Raw genomic sequence first — 24648 nt, 5'->3', positions numbered from 1 at the left:
GGGGATCAAAGCCCAAAGAAATCTGAGCTGGACAAAACAAAAGCAGCCAGAAAGTAAAGCCCCGGATTCACTCCAAGTTGGGAGATGCATCAATGAACGTTTCTCCTCCTGGTGCCAGCTCAAAGAACCGGGCGTCTGGTGCCAGCACCAGCTGCCGGGGAGCCCAGACACTCGCAGCCCCTCACCTCGGCACTACAAAAGAGTGAACAGCGTCCCGGCCTCCCCCGCCAGCCTGAGGGCAGCCGGGAACAGCGAGGGACCGTGTGGAGCCAAGCCCCGACGAAGCAGCAGAGAAGGGCGCGGGAGGGGGCGGCCTCGGGGGTCTCACTCCACTCCCGGCGCCCGGGCGGCGGCGGCGGACGCGTCCACACGCTACACTAACGGGCTTCGCGGCTACAGCGCGTGCGGGCGGGCCATGGGACAAGGCGGCTCCGGCGGAGCTGGCTCGGCGGCCCGGGCTGCGAAGAGGGCGCCGGCGGTGGCTCCCGGGCGGGGCGGGGCCCGGTTCGCGGCGCCCGGGACCCTCCGGCCTCAGCCACGAGCAGCCCCGCCTCCGCCTCAACTTGGCGGAGCGGCGGCCGAAGCGGGGGTGGCGGGGGAGCCCTCAGCCACTACCACGACGGCCTCGCACGGCCCGGGCCCCAAGGCAGGGGCGCCCCCCGGAACGGACCGGGACCGACCCCCTAGCTCCAGCGGGGCACAGCCCTGCCCTGCCGCGGACCCCCCAGTACCTGTGCGGGCTCCTGCTGTGCGCCGCGTGGAGCAGGGGCAGGGCACGCCCGCCCTGGCTAAGCTGCGGCCGAGCCCCGGGTCCAGGACGGAACGAGTGCCGGAGCCGCGCGCACCGCAACTTGCTGCGCCAGCCCCGGCCGCCGCAGCCGCAGCCGCCGCGGGCCGGGCCAGCCCCGCCCCGCCCCCTCCGTCGGGCCGGGCCGGGCCGGGCCAGGCCAGCCCCGCCCCGCCCCCCGAGCTCTCTAGGCCCCTGAGCTCAGCTCTGCGCATGCCCAGCTGAAGCTGACGCGACAGCACCTCGCCCATTGGCCGGGATGAAGCTTGGTTGGAGCGTTCTGGTCAGAGAGGAGACTACAACTCCCGGCGTGCTTCGCGCGCGCCTCGCCACCGGCCCCTTTAAAAAAGAACTGGTTCCGTTCGTCACTATGCTGTAAGTGTCCTTCCGTTGGAGGGGGGGAGACAAAGTAGTTCTCCACTCTTTCTTAGTCCTGCTTCTAGCCGCGGCGGAGGGAGTGACCGGTTCTTTCTGCTTCTGCTCTCGGCCCCCAGAGGAGCTTCCCCGCGGGGGAGGCAGGGGTCTGGGAATGGGGGTGCCAGGTGGGCGGAGGGATCCACACTAGGGTGAAGTGGCCCGCTCGTGTGGAGGCGTGTGGTACGAAGAGCGCGGGACGCGGCTCCGTGGGGGCAGCCCTTCGGCAGTGGTGGCGCCAGGTCAGTATGGGAGGCGCCGCCTCACTTGTCGGGTCGGGTCGGGTCGGGTCGGGTGAGGTGAGGGCAGGCTGGGCTGGGCTGGGCTGAATGGTGCAGCACCCCTTTCCGCCTCGGGGCTGGGGACCGGTTTTGTCAGGCCTGGCAGCGTCCCGTGCTCCCTATCCCCCTGCCCTGCGGGACGCCTGGGCCCGGCCCGTCCCCTGAGGAGCTGAGACGCCTGGGCCAGGGGCTGATGTAGGCGAAAGGGCGTGGGGAGGAGTCTGCCACCGTGCCCCCATTGAGGGTGACGAGGTGTCAAGGTGCGGGGGAGGCTTACTTCGCTTCTTAGGTTATTAATGCCCCCCACAGTAGGGAGCTCCCTGATAACATCTTCTCCTTGGAAAATCCACTTCAGAGCAATCTGTTCCCTGAACATGAGGCCTGTCCTCGCCCAAAGGCCTCCAGCACTCTGCTTTGCCTTGGAGCAGTGCTGCTGGAGCAGGTGTTGTGGCACGGTGGGGTGCTTGAGCTCCTTCGTGGCACTCAGCAGGATCCCTGTAGTAGTAGCACACGTAGGGGTGGAAATGTGATGCACAAGATGAAACACTCTGGGTTCTTACTTGAGCCCAGCAGTTTCAGATGGTTTTGAATGGTTGTAAATAACTTGAAATGCAACAGAAGACTGTATTATTATTTTTGCTCTATTTTTTTGCTTTTTAAATTATCTTTATTTTTTCTGTATTATTATTTTTTCTATAGTCAAGAAATGAGTGAAAACTAACTTGATATTTTCCAAGGGGTGCCTTGTGTCTAAAAACATTGTGTCTACAAATGCTGAGAATGGCCCGTAGCAGAGTAAACCTGGCAAGAACTCAGTCCTTTCACTCTTGCTGTGAACCAGGACTGAAATGAATACAGCTGAGTGTTGTCAGCATTAGAGTTGGGGCTGCAGCTGCTCATAGCTTACTTAAGCAACAAGTCTTGAAACAACTTAAATGGAAGTGTGTTGTCTGTCTGTGACTGCCCCCCCCCAAAAAAATCAAAACAGCTTTCAGCAGAGAGTGAGTTGTAGAGTTGTACCAATCTTGTATCAGCCAGAAGGGGTAGAAATAAGTCCTCTTGCAACTTCATAGCAGTCAGGATGTGTAAAGTTGTGTAAAGTTGACTGCTTGCTTGCAGGTATCTGATAATTATGCTGCCCCTCCCACCTTCCCCATAACTTTATCCCTCCCTATATTGCAGATGAGGGAAAACTGAGGCATTTGGGTAGATTAACTTCCTTAAAGACTATATAAGAAATCAGTAACAAAGTTGGGAATAGAACTCCAGAGCTCTGCATGTTCACCAGATCACACTTAGTGTCACTGTAGAGTGGTGTGTGACTTTTAAAAAGTATAAACTAAAAAATATATTGTGAACAAGGACTTGTTTTCACGATGGCACCAAAGACATTGCTACACGTGGGTCTGTCAATGTGCAGGTCACCTGCTTTTAGTCAAAGTGAAAACTCAATATAATTTTTATTTTCATATTTTTCTAATGCTGTATTTGCGTTAAACATTTGCTGGCAGAAGCAACTGGCAACACTAAAATACTTTGTTTTATAGCTTCATCTATCTAATGATTACAAAATACTTTGCAAATAACAACAAAGATCATAGTTATTTTAAAATAGAAGAAAGTGACATTCCCATGTCTCGGAGTCTCCAATAGATCTGAAGATCGACCTTGGCATATCTGATCCTAAGGAAAACTATTATTGTGGTTAAAGTAGAGGATATGGAATGATCTTAAACACTGCAACATAGGGTTCAAAAAAAAAGTATTGGGTGCTTTTTTCATTGTAGAACCAGCTCTGTTATCCAGAAGTAGATGTGGAAGATGAAGTGTGTGGACTTGTATTTGGGCCCAGAGGCAATAATCTGGCAAAAAGCCTGATTCATTTTGCTTTGCTGGCTGTGCAAGGAGACTGAGATTTCTACTAGGTGGGTATCTGCTATCCCTAAGTGGGGCTCAGCTTTTTATCAGCATATCTCTTAGAAGGAGGGGGGTGGGGGTAGTAGGAATGTAATCTGCTTTCTAACCTTCTGTATAGAATGTCTTTGCTTCTGTGAAGTAGGAGACCTCCATTTTTCTGTTCTTCATGCTCTTGGTTTTTATTCCATCTCTTTCAACTAGGGGTGCACTGATGGCAGTTTTTTGTTGTGTTTTTTTTTTTTTTTTGGTGGGGGGCAATACTGATGGCCCATTTTTAACCAGCCATGTCAGCCAATACCAATTCGATTGCTGATATGCAGCCCGGCAGCATGGAGAGCAGTATATACCTGGTAAGTTTGTTGTGGAGGGAGGGAAGGGATGCGGTGGACTCCGTCTGCCCCCCACACCGCTTCCTTCCCCCATGCCCTTTCCTCCACAACAGATTTACCAACCAGACACTTCTCTCCACACTGTAGGGCTGTGCTCCTGGCCACCTTTATGCTGTGCTGCGGCTGTGCACATGCATATGCCATCTATTGGCAGCATTATTAACTACATCAGCCAAACAAAGTCGATTTGCCAATAATGTCAATTTTCCTTTTATCAGTGCTGATATGGTATGGACCCATGTAGTGGTGCACCTCTACTTCCAACTTCATTCTCTGAGAGGAGTTCCTTCTGGATAACCCCCTTACTTCTGGTGGTTGATAGCATCAGTTTCAAGGACCTGCTTCTTGGAAAGCTATCTTGACAGTTTCACTGAAGCCCATAAACTTCTGAATAAAAAGAGAGAAGCTGAGCAGGATATTTGCTTCCCAGCGACACAGCAAAGTTATGATTACCAGAGACCGAGGAGCTATTTTACAAAGGCATCTCTACACTGAAACACTTGCTTCATGCTTGAAAGATTATGACTATTAGAGCTAGAAATACTTAAAATTTTTAAATTCAGAAGTTAGCAAAGTAAACCTCCTTATTTGCCAAGGCAAGTCAATTATTCAGAGGAGTAGGCAGTTGGGATGCCACTTGAATCTTGCTTCGCTTGTAGATTATATTAATGTCAGCACTTGGTACAGGTATTTCCTGTAGGTTAGTTACATGCATTGCCCCTAATAGTACTTAATGTCACATACAGAAATCTGGAGTGTATCAAACTGTAACTAGTTCACTTAAGGAGTTTCTGGGTTTGTATCACCTCTAGCCAAAGTCCCCAGAAAGGAAAGGTAAGTTCTCCCACAGTGCGGTTCAAAAGCATTCACAGAGCAACTTACTGGAGCACTCTGCATCTGGGATATATAACTCATGTTACATAGTTTAATTTCTGTACTTCAGGGATCAGCCACCCCCAGCACATGCCAGCGTGTGGCACATGAAGACATGTTGCTTTGCATTTCAGCCCTCGGTAAAAAGCAGGGAAGCCACGAGAGGCCCAATCCTTGTGGCAGTGCAGTCCTAGCCCCTTCCCTGTTGTCCACCCTGAGGTCCCTGTCCTCCTGCCGCTGGCAACAAGTCTGTCTACGGTTCATGGTGCAGCTGCTTGAAGTCTCCATACTGCCTTCTAGGAGCATCCTGGGCTCCATGGTGGGTGGCAAGAGGCCTGCCCAAATCCTGGGGTGGCTGTGGCAGGCAGCCGTGAGGCTGCAAGTGGCTGCACTGGGGTCCGTGAAACCCTGGTCTGGCTCACTGCTGCCAACAGGTGTACATGCACCTCAGGGTAGATGGTGGGGAAGGGGCCAGGGCTATGCTGCCATGGTAAGGATCAGACCCGTAATGGCTCCCCGGCCATCTGCTCCTGGCACATGAACATCTAGATGGTACAGTCTTTCTGGCACTCTGCTCAAAAACATTATTGACCTCTGCTCTACTTCCATAGTCAATTAGTGTGTGGAAAGCAAATGTTCATGGTATATGTGTGGTTTGTTGGGCAGGACTTGAGAGAAGTTTGTGGGTTTTCTTTCTTCCTCCCTTTGCCCCCCTTTCGCAGATCATATAAAATAACTTTTCTGTCATAATCATTTAGATTGTCTTCCACATTCTTCTGGTTGGTTTCTGTGTGCATTTAAGCGTGCTTTTTTTGTTCTGTAATTCTTGACAGGGAACAGGGTGAGAAGAGTAGTTCTTGTTTATAGGTGCATCTTTGGGGAATATGTATATTTTTAAAATTTTTAATTTTGCTATCATGTAAATTGGCGCTAAGCAACAGAAATGTGTATGAATCCACTTGACTGAATAGTTTGCATCTTCAGAACTATCTCCTTTTTAACATTTGAAATGAACATACTTTCATGAAAGCTGCCAGGTCAAATTCTTCTCTAACCACAGTGCAAGAGTCTTATGTTTTTTTTATTACTGATGTAGGCCAACGACAAACCATAACTAAGATCTTGTCTATATCAGCGTTTTAAAATGTGTTTTCCAGTTGTAGTACAGCTTGACCAATGAATCTGTTAGTGCAGATGGGGTTCAGATGGTGGCTGACATTCTTATGGTCACATTTAAACCTGCTGTGGGTAGGGTAAGATGAAACAATTGGAGCTTGGGGTACACTTGCACCTCCACTGCTACTGCCAGTGGTAAGGGTGAGGAACTTGGATAACTGTAGCCACAACCTTATAGTGACATAGCAACAACAAAGCTTTCAAAAATACATGATGTTATACAATTTAGTAAGCACTTCCAGTCTGTGTCTTCTGACTTCCCATAAGAGTTGGTTATGGAGGAGGATTGGTTTATGCAGTGTGGCTACTTATCTATTGGAGGGAGACCTATCACTGCCGATTCTTATTTCAGGTAGGCTATTGAATTCAATCTTATTTCAGAAAGGTTGTGAGAGAGCTCTCTGGCTTTTGGTGATCACTGGCCAGAATTGTGTGACTTTACCTCTCTCTTGACCCTTGCGTTAACTTTTATTGCTGAGAAAGCTGAGCTACTTCAGTTTCTCTGTAGACTTACCAGAAAATGTCTTGTTGCTTTCCCTCTCCCCACCCAGCCCCTAAAAGTACTATAGAAGTATTTGTTTTCCACATACAGCTAACTTATAACATTTTCATAATTTAACTCTAAAACTCCTCTTTACTGGTGAAGGATGTCTATTTATTGTCTGTCTGTTGCTGACCAGTGTTCAGTTTTACATACTATGTAGCTCTTGTATAGCATACTATAAGCAGAACAAAGGTAAGTGTGTGCGTGTGTGTTGCCCTCTTTCTGCTTCTGGAATTCTTGTGACTTTACTTTTTTAGGAAATAAAAGAAGTTTAGTATGGTATTACTGTAGACCTGACTTGTATGAATGCCTTTTTGGGATTACAGTTGGAAAGATAATGAAGGGTGCGGTGGGAACAATTGTGATAGCTCAGAAAGGAATTTGTTATAGCTTGGGAAGGGGAAAAAATCACTGTAATTGAAACTGAATGACCGCTAAGAAATGTGTTACTGAGAACAACACTAAGTATGCAGTATATGGCAAGGAGTGTTTTGGTGAAAGTGGTGGTGATTAATCATATTTATTTAAGTAAGAACCACCAAACCATGAAAAGAAGGAAGTAACTGCAATAAGCACTTCTTCAGAATATCACTGAATTTTATGCAAGTTTTTAAACTAATTTACACTATAATAAAAGCAGAGATTGATACCTTGGTGATCTTTTTGTTTATTTCAATATGAAAACATACAAACAACTCAGATTGTAACTTGAAATTTCTTGGGGATAGTTCTTAACTGAATTAAATTCTATTTCTAAACCACAGTTAAGAAAGCGGTAATTAATTGCAGTCTATAATAGATAGAAATTGCATTAAGAAAGCTTGCTGAAGATCTGCTAGGACTTGTTATATTGATCTTACTCTGTACCTTACTTTTCCCATGTTCTAGGCTAGAGATGGCCAACATGCAGCATGCATGGGCAGTCTATATGTGTGACATGTGGCACACCGGAGAGAAGATGGGCAGAACATAGTGACAGGACAGAAATGAGAGCAGCAGATGAGGCAGGGAACCACAGGGCAAGGAGTAAAAAGCAGAGCAATTCATAAGGCAGAAGAAGGTTATCAAATTGGCACTCAGAGGGCATGGACTAATTTGTGGCAAGTCTGCCAAAAAGGCTGATCGCCACTGCTATTTTGTAGATGATGAGCGGGCAAAATACAGCTCCTGGGCCAGATCTGGCCCACCAGCTGATTTGGATCCAGCCCCCGGGGAAGAGACCCACCAGTTGGTTGTATCTGGCCCATGGCTGCTCCTGCAGTCCTTCACATGGGACTGAGTTCTGCCCACTCCCACTGGGGGCAACTCGTCCTGCTCCTGTTGACCGTCCCAGCCAACGTTCACAGCTTCCCAGTGGGGCTGCCCCTGGTACAGCTGCAGTTGCCTGGGTATTGCTTGGCTCCCCCTGCCTCCAGCAGCTCCTCCTGCCCCTGCTGCACCATTCCAGGCAACAGGTAGCATGGGAAAGTGACGACAGCCGTTGGGACATGTGCCAGCACCACGCACCCAGCCAAGTGGCTCTAGGCTCAGTGTGCAGGGCTCCAGCTCCCAGCCACCCACTTGGATACCCACAGGTGGCTACTTATTGTGCTGGGTAGGCAGAGTGGGTAGAAGATGGCTAGGAGCTGGAGCCCTGTGTACTTGGGCAAAAGATCCCCAGCTTCAGCTTCCCCCTGCCTGGCTGGGTGTATGCTGTCTGGCATGTATCTCCACAGCTTGCCCACATTCCCTGCTGCCTGGAGAGGCACAACAGGAGGAGGAGCTGCTAGAGGAAGGAGGAATTAAGCAGTACTGTGGTGGCTGCAGCTGCACTGGAAGCAACTCCACTGGGAAGCTGTGTGCACAGGCTGGGGCCAGGTGGCGGGCATGGGGCAGGTGTGGGCCGGAGTGTGGCTCGGGTTACCCCAGGCAGGAGCAGGCATGACTCGGCCCAGTGTGGAGCACCATGGAGCAGCTGCAGGCCAGATGGGAGGGGGGGAAATGGATCACTCCTGAACTGCACTGCCTAGGTGAGCTCTGCTGCATGTGTCTCCTGTTTACCCCCCCTCCCCCCACCCCAACTGGCTCCCAGGACCTAGCACGCAGGCAGCCCCTGACATGTGCACAACCCCTTATTTCCACATCCCCCCCAGATACATGAGAGTAAGACTTTATTTTCAGCGATTATTCAATTGCCTCTATATATACTACTCAAATATAAATTGGGATAAAAAGTATTTTTTTAAATAAAATTAAAATATACTAAAAATAAAACATCTGCTACAACATATGATTTGGTTTTTATCTGTAACTTGTTAAAATGATATAGGGGACAACAGGGCAGGCCCTGTGAGGACAGGCTACGGGACCTGAACCTGTTCAGCCTCCACAAGAGAAGGCTGAGGGGGGATCTTGTGGCCTGTTATAAACTAGTCAGGGGGCACCAGCAGACATTGGGGGAGTCACTGTTCCCCCAAGCACTGCCAAGAGTGACCAGGAATAATGGTCACAAGCTGGCAGAAGGTAGGTTTAGGTTAGCTATCAGGAGGCGCTACTTCACGGTCAGGGTGGCTAGGGTCTGGAACCAACTTTCAAGAGAAGTGGTGCAGGCTCCTACCCTGGGGTGTTTAAGAGGAGGCTAGATGAACATCTTGCTGGGGTCGTTCAACCCCAGTATTCTTTCCTACCATGGGAGGGGGTTGGACTAGATGATCTGCTTAGGTCCCTTCTGACCCTAGAAACTATGAAACTATGATGATAGCCCCTTCTTGGGGGCATGAAGCCTGCAAAGTTTCAAGGAGATGAGGTGAAGTTTCATAGAAACCCCTACATCTAAGCTTCTGAAAGCAAAACTCGTGTGAGTGTATAGGCAGAGCAGAATGAAACCAGCAGGGATGATAGCCTTTAACAGGGGGCCTTCCCTGTGGAGGTGAGATCTCGGCCCGCCCACCTATTTCTGGGCCAACCACCTGCCTCTCTCTTTTTCTCCTGTCAAGCCTTGATGGAAAACCAATTCAGATGTTTCCCAGGTGGGAGGCTGCCCATTTAAGCCCCTGATGTCTAGGGGTGACATTTGTTCCATGGCTCCATACCTCCCCTAACACTGCAGCTCATTCTTTGCTGATAGTATCCCAGGCAGCTAAGCTCACCTGGAGCCTCTCGACACTATTGCAACCAGCAAGCCTCTGGCCTCTTAAAGATCTTACAAGTCTGGGCTCTCTCTAGGACTGTGTGCATGTGGTGGCTGGAGGTTATAAGGTGCCTCCTACCCACCTTTCACCAGGGAAGTTTGTGGGCCCAGCATTTCTTGGGTACTGCCACACCACTGGCAGTCCCACCAGGTCTCCTGACCCTTGTAGTGTGCAGTTTTAGGTCATACCCAGGACCTGGGGTCTTCTCTTTTCCCTTAGCCCCAGCCCATGCCTCTAAGTTCGACCGGGCATGGGACCTCAGCAGGGAGAAACCATCACCAGCCAGCAGGTGAAAAACATGAGTACCTCCTCCAGCTCTGAGAGTGGGGCATTAGATGGTTTAAAAAAATTAAAAAGGAAATAGGTGTGGATGGAGTGACAAAGGTGGCACTCACTATGACTGCACATGGAGCTTAGGGAACCCCAGCAGCGGGAAGTTTACCTTGAGGAACACTGGTTGCTCCAGCAAACCAAGATCCAAGGAGGTACAGTGGGGTGTCACAATGTGTCCAGCAATGCTGAATGCCATCTCGCTTGGAACACTGGTTGGTGGACAGGACAGGTGTTCCTGGGCAACCATGGCCAGATCATGCCACATCTGGCTGTGGCTTGCCCAGTGGAGCAGCGGCTCCGTGTCCTTGGTGCGATAGGTAGCCAGTAGCCACTAAGGCCTCGACACTACCTGTCCGATGCTGGGGTCTGGTGCGTCAGGACCCCGACATGGAAGCCATGCCCTTGGCCCACATTGGTAGCACCTGTGGTGGAGGAGACTGGCTGGTGGATGGAATGCTGGCACAGGGCAGTTCACCCCCCTTTTTCTATGTCCTCCTGTCTCTGCCCTTCTGCTTCCCTGACCCTGTTCAACAGCACCTCTGTCCAGTGATCCAGGGTTTTGCTGCCCTAAAACTGTCCTTCACCCTCGGGTCCCACATGGCCGCCAGCACATGGACCGTATTGGACTGCAGCAGATCCAGCAGTTTCTTGATGCCTTCCTTCAGCTGCTTCACCGGTGCCTGTACCTCTGGTGATAGTGGCTTGCACCAGCTAGGAACATTGAACACCTGGAACTCCTCCCTTTTTGGTTCTGAAGCTCCCTCACTATGAGGATCTCCTGGCTAAGGAGGGCATTGCCAGCGCTGAGGCTCTTGGTGGCCTTAAGGAATGACTTGAGGACCACTAAGCTCTGGAAGATGGTATTCCACTCTGGTTTGTTAAGTGGGCCGCTTATCCCAGTCTTCCTGAGCAAGGAAGATGCCCTTCTGTTGTTTAACCAGCCTTTCCAGCATTAGGTATGTGGATTTCCACTGAGTTTCCACATCCTGCATGATTTTGTGCCGCAGGATGCTTGGCTCTGCCTGTTTGTCCCCCTTGATGCTCTGGTGGAAGTAGCCTGCCACTTTCCTACATTTTGAAATGAGTTGGCTGGTTGTGAGGGCGCCTTCCCTGGCACCCCTGTCCCCCTCCAAAGCATCTCTGACTATGAGGTGGAACTTGTGTGCCACACAGCAGATGCTAACAAAGTTGGCATCACAGAATGCCTTGATGATATTGGTCCCATTGTTGGTGACCATGGACCTGCGGGTGAACTCGCCCTCGCCAATGAGCCACCCCTGCACCATGCGGTTCATAACCCCCATAATCTCCGTTGCTGTGTGGGATTCATCTCTCACTTCCACCACTTGCAGGAGAGCCCACCAATGGCCTGACTGATTGCACCAGTGTCCTGTGAGGGAGAGGTAGGTATGATCTCCACCCTGGCTGCTCCAGATGTTTGAGGTGAAGTGTAAGGCCACCTGCAGACCTGTTTTGCGTAGCTCCTTCGAGTACTCCCTGCATACCTCATACAGGGAGGGTGTCACGATCCTGCTGAATGTGGTGCCTGCAGGCATAGAATCAGTGAGTCAGAAAGGACCTAGACAGATCATCTAGTCTGACCCCCTGCCATGGGCAGGAAGGAGCACTAGGGCTAGCAGGGGTCATAAGACCCCAGCCAGGTGCCTATCCAGTCTCCTCTTGAAGATTTCCGGGGAAGGTGAGAGCACCACCTCTCTGGGAAGCCTGTTCCAGGCTCTGGCCACCGTTACAGTGAAGTAGTTCTTCCTAATATCTAACCTAAATCTCTCCTCCCTCAGCTTGTGGCCGTTGTTCCTGGTGACTCCAAGGGGGGCCCTGGTGAACCGACTTTCCCCGAGTCCCTGCTGGTGGCCCCTGATAAGGTTGTAGGCAGCCACAAGATCCCCCCTCAGTCTCCTCTTGCAGACACTGAAGAGATTCGGGTCCCTCAGCCTCTTCTCATAGGGCTGGCTATGGAGGCCCCCAACTATAAGAGTGGCCCTCCTCTGGACCCTCTCCACGTTCTCCACGTCCCTCCCAAAGTGCAGCATCCAGAACTAGACACAGTACTCCAGCTGTGGCCTGACCAGCGCCGCATAGAGGGGGAGCAAGACCTCTCTGGACCTGTTAGTGATGCCCCTGTTGATGCATGTAGTATGATGGGGCCATGAGGCACCTGAACCCTGGCCGCTCAACTAAGGAGAAGGGCTGGACATCCAGAGCAAGGTCACCCAGAGCACTGGGGAGATGCTTACTCATCTTGGTAATGCACCCCACTTTGTCCCTGCCTTTCTTCCACTGGTCCAGCATGGCCTGCCTCTGCTTCTTGGAGATGGGGGCTTTGGAGCAAGAGGGGGACTTCCCTTTGGGCATGCTCCTGCTGGTGCCAGGCTGAGGAGGAGCAAGGGCAAGGGGGTGGTGCCTCCTGATATGCATCAGCTGTCCCTGTGATGCTGAAGTTTCTCATCCTTGCTCTGGCTGGTCTTTCATCAGCAGTGCAGGCAGACAGCATCCTTGGGATCATCTGCCACCTCAGAATGATCCCATGCTATGCTACCACCTTTCTTCTGGGGTGTGGGTGTAGATCCTGCCTTATCCCCCTCCTCAGCAGGCAGAGGCACAACAACAGGAGAAGCTGAGCCACCTGCCCCCACAACCTCCTCTGCAGTATCTTCTGGAGAAAGAGATCTGGCTAGGGGAACTTTGAGGGGTATGGAGCAGAAACTTGGACTTCCCCCTCCTTCCCCAGAATTTCCGTGGCTATGTCACTGACCTCCCCTGGTTCCAGATCCAGCTCCTCCTCTGGCACTGGGAGGCTCGCACTGGGAACTGAAATTGGGGTGGAGGAGACTGTCATGCTGGTGGTGCTGGAAATTATTATTATTGCTGGTGTTAATGGAGGTGGGGCAGGTGCAAACACTGCTTTCATCTCATGCCTGCTAGGGAAGTGGGTGTGTCTAAGTTTAGGGGGGTGGGACTTACAGCTCTTCCTCTGCCCCCCCTCACTCCCCTGCCAGAAGACCTCGCACCTGCCTTTCCAGCATGCTTCATAATGTTTCCTGTGTTGGAAAGTGTGTGTGAGAGATGTATCTTCTATCTGTAACATATTGGAAAGATGTATATCCAATCCTTTTCAAAAAGAGAGACTAGCAAGAGACTGACTAGGAATCCAGTCTCTGCAGCCAGCCAGTACCTTTCACATGCTGTTGCTTCCAGAAGACAGCTCACGAAAGGGACAGAAAGGCTTCACGCAGAGCCTTATGTGCTTTTTCTCCGTCCCTCCCCCAGAGCACTGGGATTGGAAGGGACCTCAAGGACAAATTGCAGACACTGGCCAGGTACAGATGTCAGTATCATAGCAGTCTTTCTCCCCACCTTCCCCCGACCTCTTCTGAGTGTGTTTCCCTGTGAGCCTGCCTTCGAAACATTCCGAAATTTTTCAGATGGTGTCGTTTTGTTTCGGAGATGTTTTGGAGCCTTTCATTTCATTTCAGATTTAATGTTTCAGGTGCCGAAACGAGCTGAAATGCCTCCAGAATGAAATGGCTGCCAAAATTTCACACAGCCCAACTGTTCATCCCTGTTAGACACTCTAGCCAGAAAAAACTGTTCAGATTTGTTTTTCTTTCCTTAACTGGAGGATGCTCCTGCGCAGCAGGCCACCTGCCTCTGCCTGGCACACACATCCAGGGGGCACATGCCCCGCATGCCTCCCTCAGGAACGCACAGAGTGGTGGGAGCCGTTCCTGCCTTTCTCCCCTCCTCCCCCCCCCGCCTGATGGGTCACCCACAGCTCTGTCACACAAACCGCCCCAGCCCCAGGGTCCCATTCACTGTGGCCCCTCCCCAACCTTCCTCCCTCACCATGGGGGGCCTTGATCTGCACTCCCCGCCCCTTCCTCTCCACAGACTTAGCATAGATTTCATAGACATTGGGGCTGGAAGGGACCTCGGGAGATCATCGAGTCCAGCCCCCTGCCCAAAGGGCAGGAAGTCAGCTGGGGTCATAGGATCCCAGCAAAATCCAATTTACTCTTGAAGGTGTTCGATGTAGGTGCTTGAACCACCTCTGCTGGCAGACTGTTCCAGACCTTGGGGGCTCGGACAGTAAAGAAATTCTTCCTTATGTCCAGCCTGAAACGGTCTTGCAGGAATTTGTGACCGTTCGACCTCGTCATCCCTTGGGGCGCTCTGGTGAACAGACGTTCCCCCAGATCCTGGTGGTCACCCCTGATAAACTTATAGGTGGCCATCAGATCACCCCTGAGCCTGCGCTTTTCCAGGCTAAAGAGTCCCGTGGCTCTCAGCCTGTCATCGTAAGATCTGTTTTCCTGACCTCTGATCATGCGCGTGGCTCTCCTCTGGACTCTCTCAAGTTTCTCCACATCCTTTTTGAATTGTGGAGCCCAAAACTGGACGCAGTACTCCAGCTGCGGCCTCACCAAGGCCGAGTACAAGGGGAGAATGACATCCCGGGATTTGCTCGAGAAGCATCTATGGATGCACGCCAGCATTTTGGTCGCTTTACTAGCCGCAGCATCGCATTGCAGGCTCATGTTCATCTTGTGGTCAATGATGATCCCCAAGTCTTTTTCTTCTGTAGTGCTAACCAACGTAGCACTGCCGAGCCTATAAGGGTGCTGCAGGTTTTTCCTCCCAAGGTGGAGAACCTTGCATTTTTTGGTGTTAAACACCGTGAGGTTCTTGTCTGCCCATTTGCTGAGCTTGTCCAGGTCAGCCTGGATCACCCGCCTATCTTCTGGCGTGGATGCTTTGCCCCAAAGTTTGGTGTCATCGGCGAACTTGGCCAGTCCACTCCTGACTCCAATGTCCACATCGTTAATGAAGATGTTGAACAGTATGGGTCCCAGGACAGAGCCTTGAGGGACCCCACTGGTCACAGGGCACCATGATGAGTGACTGCCATCAATCACAACCCTCTGGGTCTGACCACGAAGCCAATTTCCCAGCCAGCGGATCGTGGTGGAGCCAAGGCCACAACTGGGCAGTTTGGCCAAGAGGTGATCATGGGAGACCAGATCAAAAGCTTTTTTGAAGTCAAGATACATGACATCAATCTCTTCTTCTTTGCCCAGGTGATAGGTCACCTGGTCATAGAAGGAAATGAGATTGGTCAAACAAGACCTACCCGCAACAAACCCGTGCTGGCTGTCCCTTAGAATGTTAGCCTGGGCCAGTCCCTCAAGGATGGCCTCCTTAATAAACTTTTCTAAGATCTTTCCCAGGATAGAAGTCAGGCTAATGGGCCTGTAGTTAGCCGGATCCACTCTCCTCCCTTTCTTGAAGATCGGCACCACATTGGCCTTCTTCCAGTCTTCAGGCACTACACCAGAGCGCCAGGAGTTCTCAAAGATTCATGCCAGGAGTTGGGCTATGACGCTCGCCAGCTCCTTGAGTACCCTGGGGTGCAGGTTGTCAGGGCCAGCTGACTTGAAGGTATCCAGCTTCTCAAGGTGTTCCTTCACGAGGTCAGCATTTATGGAGGGTAGGGGATCCCCATCACCTGGATCTCCCTGTCCCATAGCAGGCATAGGTGTCCCATGGGACTGATGAAAGACTGACGCAAAGTACCTATTTAATAGGTTGACTTTTTCCTGGGCGTCAGTTGCCCCATCTGGTTTAGCAGGGGTCCAAGGTTGCCCTTGCTTTTCCTCCGGCTCCCCACATATCTGAAAAAGGACTTTTTGTTGTCCTTGATGCTTGAAGCTAGTTGGAGTTCAGTTGCAGCCTTGGCTTTCCTGGTTTGCTCCCTGCAGGACCGGACCAGCGCAGAATAATTCTCCTTGGAGGTGAATCCCGTCCTCCATCCTTTGTAGGCTTTCCTTTTTAGCCGCAGGAGGTCCGCTAGGTCCCTGGAGAGGCAGGAGGGCTGCTGTGCCTTCTTGCTGCCTTTCTTCCGTGTTGGAATAGATTTAGCTTGTGCACTGAGGATCGCTTCCTTGAGAATCAACCGCTCTTCTTGAACTCCCATCTCCCTGGGGTCGTGGTCCCTGAGGGCCTGACCGACAAGCCTCTTGAGCTTGTCAAAGTCGGCTTTTCTGAAGTCAAGGACTTCTGTGCTGCTGACTGACTTGCCAGCTTTACAGCGGATGGTGAAGGTGATCAGCCCGTGGTCGCTGTAACCCAGCTTCCCATCGATCACTAGGTCGCCGATTAGGTCGTCCCCCGTAGCCAGTACCAGGTCGAGCAGCGCTTTGCCTCTCGTTGGCCCATAGACTTCTTGAGTCAGGTAGAGGTCATCCACGCACGAGAGAAAGCTTTGCGACCGCACGGATTTAGCTGAGTGATCTTCCCACGAGATGTCCGGGTAATTGAAGTCACCCATGACAACCAAGGTCCTGGAGCAAGCAGCCTCAGTCAGTTCCCGGGCGAACTCTTGGTCAAGCTCAGGATGCAGTTGGATGCTCTCTACATGTGCCAGGAAGAAGCCCCCAGATCAGGATTTTTCTATTCCAAGATCATGAGTCAGAGTTATTTGGCTTGGAAAGTGTGAGTCTTGCCATTTTTTTCACAAGAGTTGGCCTTACTGTCAACCTCTAACATTCCCCCCAGGATGGATGTATTTTGCCTGCCCCTGCCTTAGTAAATAAGCATAACCACTGAAGTCCTGGTCTGTTAAAGGGACTATTTATGGCAGCACAAATGCCGAGCAAATAGATGTTGATACCCTTGGTAATGCCACATAAAAGGAAAATCAAGTGATATGACAAAGGGCAGCAACAGACTTTGTGTGTGTCCACCCCCAATAATTGCCCACTGTTGTACCAAGGGAAGCATCTGCCTCAAACCCTAAGTCTTGTTATCTTTACCTGTTTAAAACAGTACAAACCTTTACCTCTTGCAACATGGATCTCTGTCTTCCTGCCAACACAGACAAACACATCCCTTTCTTCTAGATGTAGAGTAGTGGTCTGTCAGAACATGCCATGGACACACCAGGAAGACGGAGGATGTGGGGACAGATGAGGGGCTGGGGCTGCAAGGGGCAAGTAAATTTTATAGGTGGGGGAAATGTTCCACATACAGACTCTAATTACTTGATAGGGGTTCTTTTAAATTCAGGGTTGTCTTGGTTTTGGGTACATACAGTAAACCCCAAACTTTTTTTATATCTCACAATTTCAGAATAACTCTGGTGTATTTTTGTTTGTTTGCTTGTTTGGAGCTCAAATTTGAACTTTTAACTGTTGGTAGCTGGCAATGCTAGAGTTTCCTGGGCTGAAACTCAAGCAGAAAGAATTTCATTTGTCCCTTTGGCCCTTACTCTGTGTCCGAACAAACAGTATTTTCTGAATTTTAGCATTTTCATCCCCAGTATAACATGGAATCTCTGCTTCGTAATTGATTGGTTCCAACAAGTTTTTGTGCTGCTGTGTAGGTGGAAAAAAAACATTTTGTTACATCCCAGGCAGCCTGAAGAAGTTTATGACTAAAAATTCTGTATACTGTGATCTAGTGCATTTGACCCCAGATTACTGCTATTGGTGCTCTGGCAGTAGACCATACAGTTTATCAATTGCAGGCCATCTAGGCATCATTGTACCACACGTGTTATGTTTCTGTCAAATAATCTTTAATACTGACATCTGGAAGCACTACTGGTGGATTTTTTGATTGATTATATTTTGATGAGTGTCAGGAAGTGAGAAGGCAAGAAGAAAAATTCTTGGTTCTGACTCAGCTGTGATCTCTGACCCCTCTTCATATATTTCTAAATAATTCAGATCCATAAATAGACTCCCGTACATCCTGCTAGCTGAAGGGTGATGCCTTCAACTTAAATAACATCAAGTTTTAAGTTGTGGGCTAGTTACAATATTATATTCAATAGTCCCCTACTATAGATAGAGAGTTGGATCGCTTGGCAGGCACAAACAAGCAGCATATGTTGTAATACACGTGTAAAATACATCTAGGAACAAAAATACGGGCCTTCCTTACAGAATGGGGAACCACGTCCTGGAAAGTGGTGACTATGAAAACAACATAGTAGATATTCTGCTGAACGTGAGCTCCCAATTCAATGCTGTGAGCAAAAAGGCTGATGCTACTTCGTAATTTGTATCTACATATATTGAATGTCAAACACTAGGAGGTAACTGTTGTGATCTTTGTATTTGATGCTAGTACAAACTTCCGGAATACAGTATCCAATTAAGTCATTATCAATTCAAGAAGGACACTGATAAACTGGAGAGGGTTCAGAGAACAGCCCTGAGAATGACTAAAAGATTGGAAAACACGTCATATAGAAAACACTTATATTTTGATGAGTTTAGCTTATCAAAGAGAAGGTTGTGGGCCAGCTTAATCAACCTACATAAGGAATAAAACTTTGATGGGCTATTCAGTCTGCCAAACAAAAGAATAATGAACCAACAACTAGAAGTATTGAAGCTAGATAAATTAAGGCGATAAATAAGGTGCAGTTTAACAAAGGAGTAGCTAAATAGTGGAATGATTTAACAGGAATTGTGATGGAGTCTCCATCACTAACAGTTTCTAAATTAGCGTCTGTATAAAAGAAATACTCTAATTTGACAAGATTTAGGTCCAAGAAAACCCCATGGCTGCTTTTAGCTGATGTCAAACCCAATGATGACAAATATTCCTTCTGGCCCTTAAGGTCTGTGAATCTGTGCCTAATTAAAGCCATTCATTCTATAAACAAGGGAAATAAACTTACCCCTAGTTCTAGTGAAAGAAACTGTTAAACCAGTACTGATGCTTTCAAGACCAGTACACTTTTCCCAAAGTTCATCCACCTCTGACCAATCCTAAGAACTTGATTTTGTTTCCTAATTGGTCCAAAATGCATACAACAGGCTTAGTTTGGAATTTCCATTTGCTTGTTTGAACATTTAGCCCCACATCTTTTGTTTTAGTAGATCACCTTGAATCAAGAGCGAGATGCAATGGGAATCTTTCCAGTGTGCAGATCCTGCTTTCACTTCAGAGCCTTGACCTTGCTTATATGACAAAACAGTTTTGTTTTTCTAAGATAATTATGTACTTCTAAAATTGCAAAAAGAAGATAAACTGCTGAATTTACACTTTATTCTGTGTGCTGTAGCTAGTGCCCATTTTCCTAAGAGGAAAAAACTTAAATGCATTGAGCTAAGTTACTATTCATAAGATATATAATAATTCCTTATTACTAATCGTAAAATAGCCTACATTTTTGTTTCAGGTCTAGTTCAGCAAGGCATTTATCAAGGGAATTATTAAATGGATATGTTTATCACAAAGCATGCAGAAAATAACTGACTGCACAACCTCTTAGTTTGTTCCCAGAGCTCAGATGCCAGCAGTACTGTGAGCTGGAATAGCATTATAGGTATTGATATGCAAATAAACACACACAGGGTTTAAAGGTTTATAATGAGAGAGTGAGATGATGGAGGAGATTTTTAACTCCTAGAAAATGCCAGAAACTTTTCTAGAAATCAAAACATAGCTTTTAGTTTAATGTCTTACACTTCTGGGAATTAAATACGTTTAGAACCTAATCTCTTTATTTGATACAGTGCAGATTTGCTAGAGATTTAATCTGTGTTCTGAGGTCAGCAGAGTCATCAGGTAGGAAGCATCTATAATTGCCTATTTCTGGAGACATTTAAATAAGGTTAATAAAATGGAGGTGCTATATTAGTCTGCAGTTACTCTACGTGTTTTTTCTTCAGGTTCCGTAGACATGGGTCTATGAATCCCCATAGCTCGTAAAGTCTTGTCTATACTATCCAGTAAATGCTGTTCGGCCAGCAAAATTGAGTGCATTCACAATCTATATTCTTTTATAGTGGCAGAACCTCCCATTCTACTGGCAAAGTTGCTTCATCTCTCCCAATGAGTGGGGTTCTACTCCCATGCTCTAGGTAGCTACCACAGTCCATGTAGTAACTGGTGCTTTTCCAGAGAGCATTCTAGTAGCCCAGCTTCTGAGTTTGATGCAGAACCAGCTGAAGTGTATAGGTGCGTATGTGTTTTTGAAGTGATAGCTGCTGCCCAGAAGTGTAGGCATAATTTAGAGCTATCCTGCTGGTGGGCTGTGGGCTGCATCTCGTTCAAACAGAGTTAATTTGTGGCCTGACTGCTGCTCTTCCTATCACTCTGGCTGGAGTAACAGGGGGATCTTGAGGTTCCCCCTCTCTCTTCTGGCTCCTGCCCCCAGGGTGTGGGGCATGGTAGTGAGGAGCCCACAGCCTGTAGTGCCCTTGTGGTGCAATGTAGCAGGTGAGCCCATAGCTGAGAAGGGTGCAGCTGGGGTATCCACATGAGCAATGCAGTGGGGGTGGTGGGGCAGTCGCATGCAGGGTGCAGTACCTAGAAGTCCAGACAGGCCTAACATAATTTATTGACTTCTGCTGATGGGACAGGATTTTAATAATACAGCCTTGCAATAATGTAGTGGCTTATGGATGTAGTGAGAAAGGGAGATCCATCTGTCAAATCAAAGTCATTTTATTTACTTTAGGTCTTTACCTAAAGTAATTGATACATCATATTTATTCTGTAAGCACCTGAAAAAGCATATTATTTTTACTATGAAATGGCTTAGTTGTATCTTTAATACTTTAAACTAATTCTTATCAAATATGGTGAATTAAAAAACCAAGTTAATTTTGACTATTGGGGTGTGCGAAAGCGCACTGCAGGTTGCCTGGCAGCCTGTGCCAGATGTCAAACTCTTATTGTTTAATGATAGAAATATACTTGGTACTTCAATGGGTACGTTAAATACAGGGTACCTGCCCCCAAAAGATTAAATATTATGTTGTCACATTTTGACAAGTGATTATTGCAGAGAAAAGAAGGAAGAGGAGATGAATGAAGGAATTGTGAAATCATATGGTACTTCACTGGGTCCTGCGTGCATGTGAAGGAGAGATTCCAAGTATAATCTGCTTTATTCTGTTAGATACTGTAGCTAAGAGAGGACTAGAATTTGTAAAACTTTTTCAAAGAAAAGCGGGGGAGGCTTGGTGGAACAGGGAAGGCTGGTGATGCTACCAATAGATGAAATATAGAAGACAAGGAGCAGAGAGGTTAAAGGGATAAAGCTGTCTTTCAAAACTTACTGGATTTCAACCCAGGGCAAAAATAGTTTCAGATGTTAAGCTTGCCTTGAGGCTTTCAGTTGCTCTTTGTCTGTTTACCATCTTTTTTTTTCCCTTTCTTTTACCAAAATGTTTTCTTGTTGCTGTGAAAGGCCTGCACAAGTGAGAGAACCTACGTGTAATTTATTGTCAAACAGATTTTCCCAAAATGTTGTACTCACAGACGTTACTTGTAAAAAAAACACAAATGTAATTTTCTTTTAACAAGTACACTTTTTTTAGATTTTTAAAAATTTTATTGCCATCCCTACCTATAGTCACTAACCGCCTGCTGAACGAGCTTCTGACCAGTTTGAGGTTACTGTATATTCCAGTGCATAAGGCACTAAACTAGGAGTTAGAAGAGCAGGGTTTCATCTCTGATTCTGTCACTGATGTCCCTTGTGATCTTGGACAAGCCCTTTCACTCCTTTGTGTTACTTCTTTCCCCTGGCACCTTGTTTTATCTAGATTATAAACTGTTTGGGATGGGGATTGTCTCTGTGTGATTTGTAGCATAGCTGGTGCAATGGTGATGTAATTTTAGCTTGGAATACCAGTATTTCTGTAATGCAGATAACAATACAGTGTGCCACCAGAGGCTGAAAATCAGTCTTCCTCCTCACATTTCTTGTAAATACTACTAATCAGGAGAATAAATGAATGACTTGTCCAGTTGGTCATCCCTGAGTTTGCTCTGTTTTCCGGTATAAGACTTCAGGAACAGTGCATGTCATTTATTATGTTCTTTCCTCCAAGTAAAGGACTATGTATATACGGATGGATATATTAGAAGTGCACCGATACATCGGTCTGATATCGGATCAGTACCAATATAAAGAAAAGGGGCTGTATCAGATATTGGTCCAATGGAGCCAGTAATTCGGCTGATAAATGCCTGTGCTGTGCACAGCTGCAGCGCAGCACTCAGGCAGCAAGGAGCAGAGGCGGCAGCTTGAAGAGCTGCCTCCAGCTGGTAAGTCTGGTGGGGGAAGAGGGGCAGCTCAACACCCCCTGGAGTGAGGGAGGGGCAAGGGGCAGGTGCTGTCCAGGCTGGGGGAGAGGGGGCATGGCTCCTGCCACTGCTTGCAACCTGGCAGGGTACAGGGGACAGGGAGGGGGTGTCCCTGGATCTGCGCGGGATGGGACAGGCTGCAGCTGGGGCTGCGCGGGGCTCTTCTTGACGGGGGTTGGGCTTGGAGTGGGTGCCACTGGCCCTGAGAGTATCCTGCATTCGCCCCAGATTTTGCCACTGCTCTGCTCCCAGTGCTGCTGCCGGCAGCCACCCAGTGAAATTTGGGGTGGATGCATCGTCTCAGTGCCACTGGTGCCCACTCTGAGCCCAGTCCTCATCCAGAAGAGCCCTGTGCAGCTCTGGCTGCAGGCCATACCACCCCACCCTACTCCGTGTTGATTTGCAGAGTGGGGCACATGCCAACCCGCCCCCCCCCCCCCATGTCCTCCCGTGGAAGCTGCTTCTTCACCCACCCCAACTCGTGGCTCTGGGCAGCACCTGCCCCTACCCCCTCCCTCACTGCAGGGGGTGTTGATCTGTCCCCCCACACCCTTTCCCTCTCCCCTCCCCTTCTACTACACCAGACTTACCACCTGGAGGCAGCTGTATCAGAAATCTGATCAGCTTAGGCCAATATGCCTCCTTAAATATCAGCTATCAGGATCAGCCCCAAAAATCTCTATCAGTGCACCCCTAGTGTGTGTGTGTGGTTAATCCATGGGAATTATGATGGGAACAATATCAGACATACCTTTTTCTTGAAAAAAGTCCTTATTACTTTCTTTACTTTCCCCTCCCCATCTTCTTTTTGTGTAGCTTTCTGGAGAAAAGATTACATAGAGGAGGTGAGAAAAGAGTTTGCAAAATAGGAATTGTTTTGCAGTTATTGAATTGGCTCCCATGGTATCAGTGTCACATATGTCAGCTTTTTGTAAAATGACAGCTGCCAGCTGGAGGTTGCCATTGGCATACCATTTGTAACATTCAAATCCTTTAAAATGCAATTTTTAAAAGTTTTAAAATGGTAATAAGTGTTTTTGTTATATGATTAAAACAGAGTTGAGTGTAACTAGCAGAGTGAAAATAGTAGCAAATGCTGATGAAGTCAGAGACCAATACAAAAATGAAGCCACCTGGTCAAAGTGGTTGGCAAAAAGGGGGACGCTAGATTTCTTGCCAGAGTATTGTCCTTAGACCACTAGGGGGAAGAGAAGAACTTGATCTCTGCCTGTTGGCCTCAGGTTGGTGGGTATTCAGCCTGAAAAAATGCTGTTCCATGGTTGGGCATCAGTGCCTGCCTGTGCAGGTCATGGCCTTTCCTAAACCGTAAGGACATGGCAATAGTGCAGTTGTGAGTTTCACAGCAGTCTGTGGTATTCTGCATCTCGGCAGCAAAAGTTACCAAAGATTTGTTAATTTCACTGTTTAGTTGATTGGAAAAAGTGTAAACTGTTAACAGTACAGGCAACCCCCACTTAACACTGTTTCACTTAGCACTGTTTTGCTAAAATAAGTGTTATAAGTTGATACCTGATTTCACTTAGCGCTCAGCAGGTTTTGTTATAATGCTAATGGTTGCCATCTTGGGTCTTTAAAAACACCTGTGATTGCCATGTTGGATCATGAAATACTTTCGGTTTCACTTAATGCTCATTTTGCTTAATGCTTGGTTTTTCAGGAACCAATTAAGAGAGCTAAGTGGGGGTTGCCGGTACTCCCAACACTATGAAAAGACTGAGAAAGCACTTTGTTCTTTTGCACTTGTAATTTTTGCCCTTATGAATAGTAGAAAGCTAGGAATTCCCCTCCCCACCCCCCATTGTGGTAAGACAACAGGTGGAATTTGAAAGCCCTGAAAATGGAAGTCACTTTCTCTTCGGCTAAGTACAGAGGTTCAGAAAACCTGAGGCAAAATTGATTCAGTCTTTGCAGTTTTTTCTAAGCTGTTTAGATTGAACTAGTAACCAACTGAACTGATGTGCAGTCTTTGGGGTTGCCAAGACAAGCAGAAGCTTGCACTGGCTCGGACCAGGAGGCTGGGGGCACTCATGTGCACCACTTCTCATGACCGGGCTGTCTAAGTCTGCTGAGCAAGCAGCCCAGGCCTGATTGGCAGCCAGAATCTGTCCGGGGGGCAGGGGGAGGTGAAGTACCCACCAGGGATCTGGGCGCCTCCAACTCCCAGCCAACCAGGGCTCATCCCAGCCCCGCCCAAGCCATGGACCTCTGAGATGGGGAGAAAGTGTGAAGGGAAATGCACCCACCCCCCTGCTGCCCACACTGCCCCCTGCAGCTGAGGTCTGCCAAGTGTGGGGCAGAAAAGCACCCATGGGGGGGATTTTCCCCCCACCCAAGCTTGAGCCAGGCTGGGATCACCCCAGGCTTGCCCTTTCCCTGCCCTGTGCCTCTGAGAAGAGGGGGGGCAGGGGGTGGGAACACAACATTCCCCATCCCTGCACCAACTGCAGCATGGAGGGCAAAGCACCCATTAGGGGGCTTTTGTCCCCACAGACCTGCAGCTCCAGCTGGCCTTGGATTACCTCAGCCCTGCCCCCTTCTCAGCAGTTACCTCCTGGGGTGGTGAAAATGCATTCCCGGGCCTGACAGGGATCTGCCTGGCAGGGCCAAAAGC

General features: G+C 48.6%; 2 protein-coding genes across 11 annotated transcripts in view; one reads left to right on the top strand and one right to left on the bottom strand.

Annotated features, from left to right (window-relative positions):
• The window catches only part of PEAK1 (pseudopodium enriched atypical kinase 1), a 214737-nt gene extending 213789 nt beyond the window's left edge, over positions 1 to 948 (bottom strand). For 3 of the 4 annotated variants that reach the window (XM_090028736.1, XM_090028735.1, XM_090028737.1), the window contains exon 1: positions 732 to 948. The gene's annotated coding sequence lies outside the window, so the exon portion shown is untranslated. The remainder of the gene's footprint in view (positions 1 to 731) is intronic. The other variant, XM_090028738.1, reaches the window with a different exon arrangement.
• Positions 949 to 1143: 195 nt separating this feature from the next.
• HMG20A (high mobility group 20A) overlaps positions 1144 to 24648 on the top strand; it is an 87706-nt gene continuing 64201 nt past the window's right edge. For 3 of the 7 annotated variants that reach the window (XM_090028740.1, XM_090028743.1, XM_090028741.1), the window contains exons 1-2: positions 1193 to 1443; positions 3270 to 3407. Coding sequence is in view for 1 of the 7 variants with exons in the window: in XM_090028739.1 (XP_089884865.1) it covers positions 1158 to 1162 (5 nt within the window). In the remaining 6 variants the exon portion in view is untranslated. Of the gene's footprint in view, positions 1163 to 1192; positions 1444 to 3269; positions 3408 to 24648 lie in introns of those variants that run through there. The other 4 variants (XM_090028742.1, XM_090028745.1, XM_090028746.1 and 1 more) reach the window with 2 other exon arrangements.

The sequence above is a fragment of the Crocodylus siamensis genome, chromosome 15 (assembly GCF_052110815.1).
Source record: "Crocodylus siamensis isolate JL-2025a chromosome 15, ASM5211081v1, whole genome shotgun sequence".
Lineage (NCBI taxonomy): Eukaryota > Metazoa > Chordata > Crocodylia > Crocodylidae > Crocodylus > Crocodylus siamensis.
This window is presented reverse-complemented; position numbering and strand designations above follow the sequence as displayed.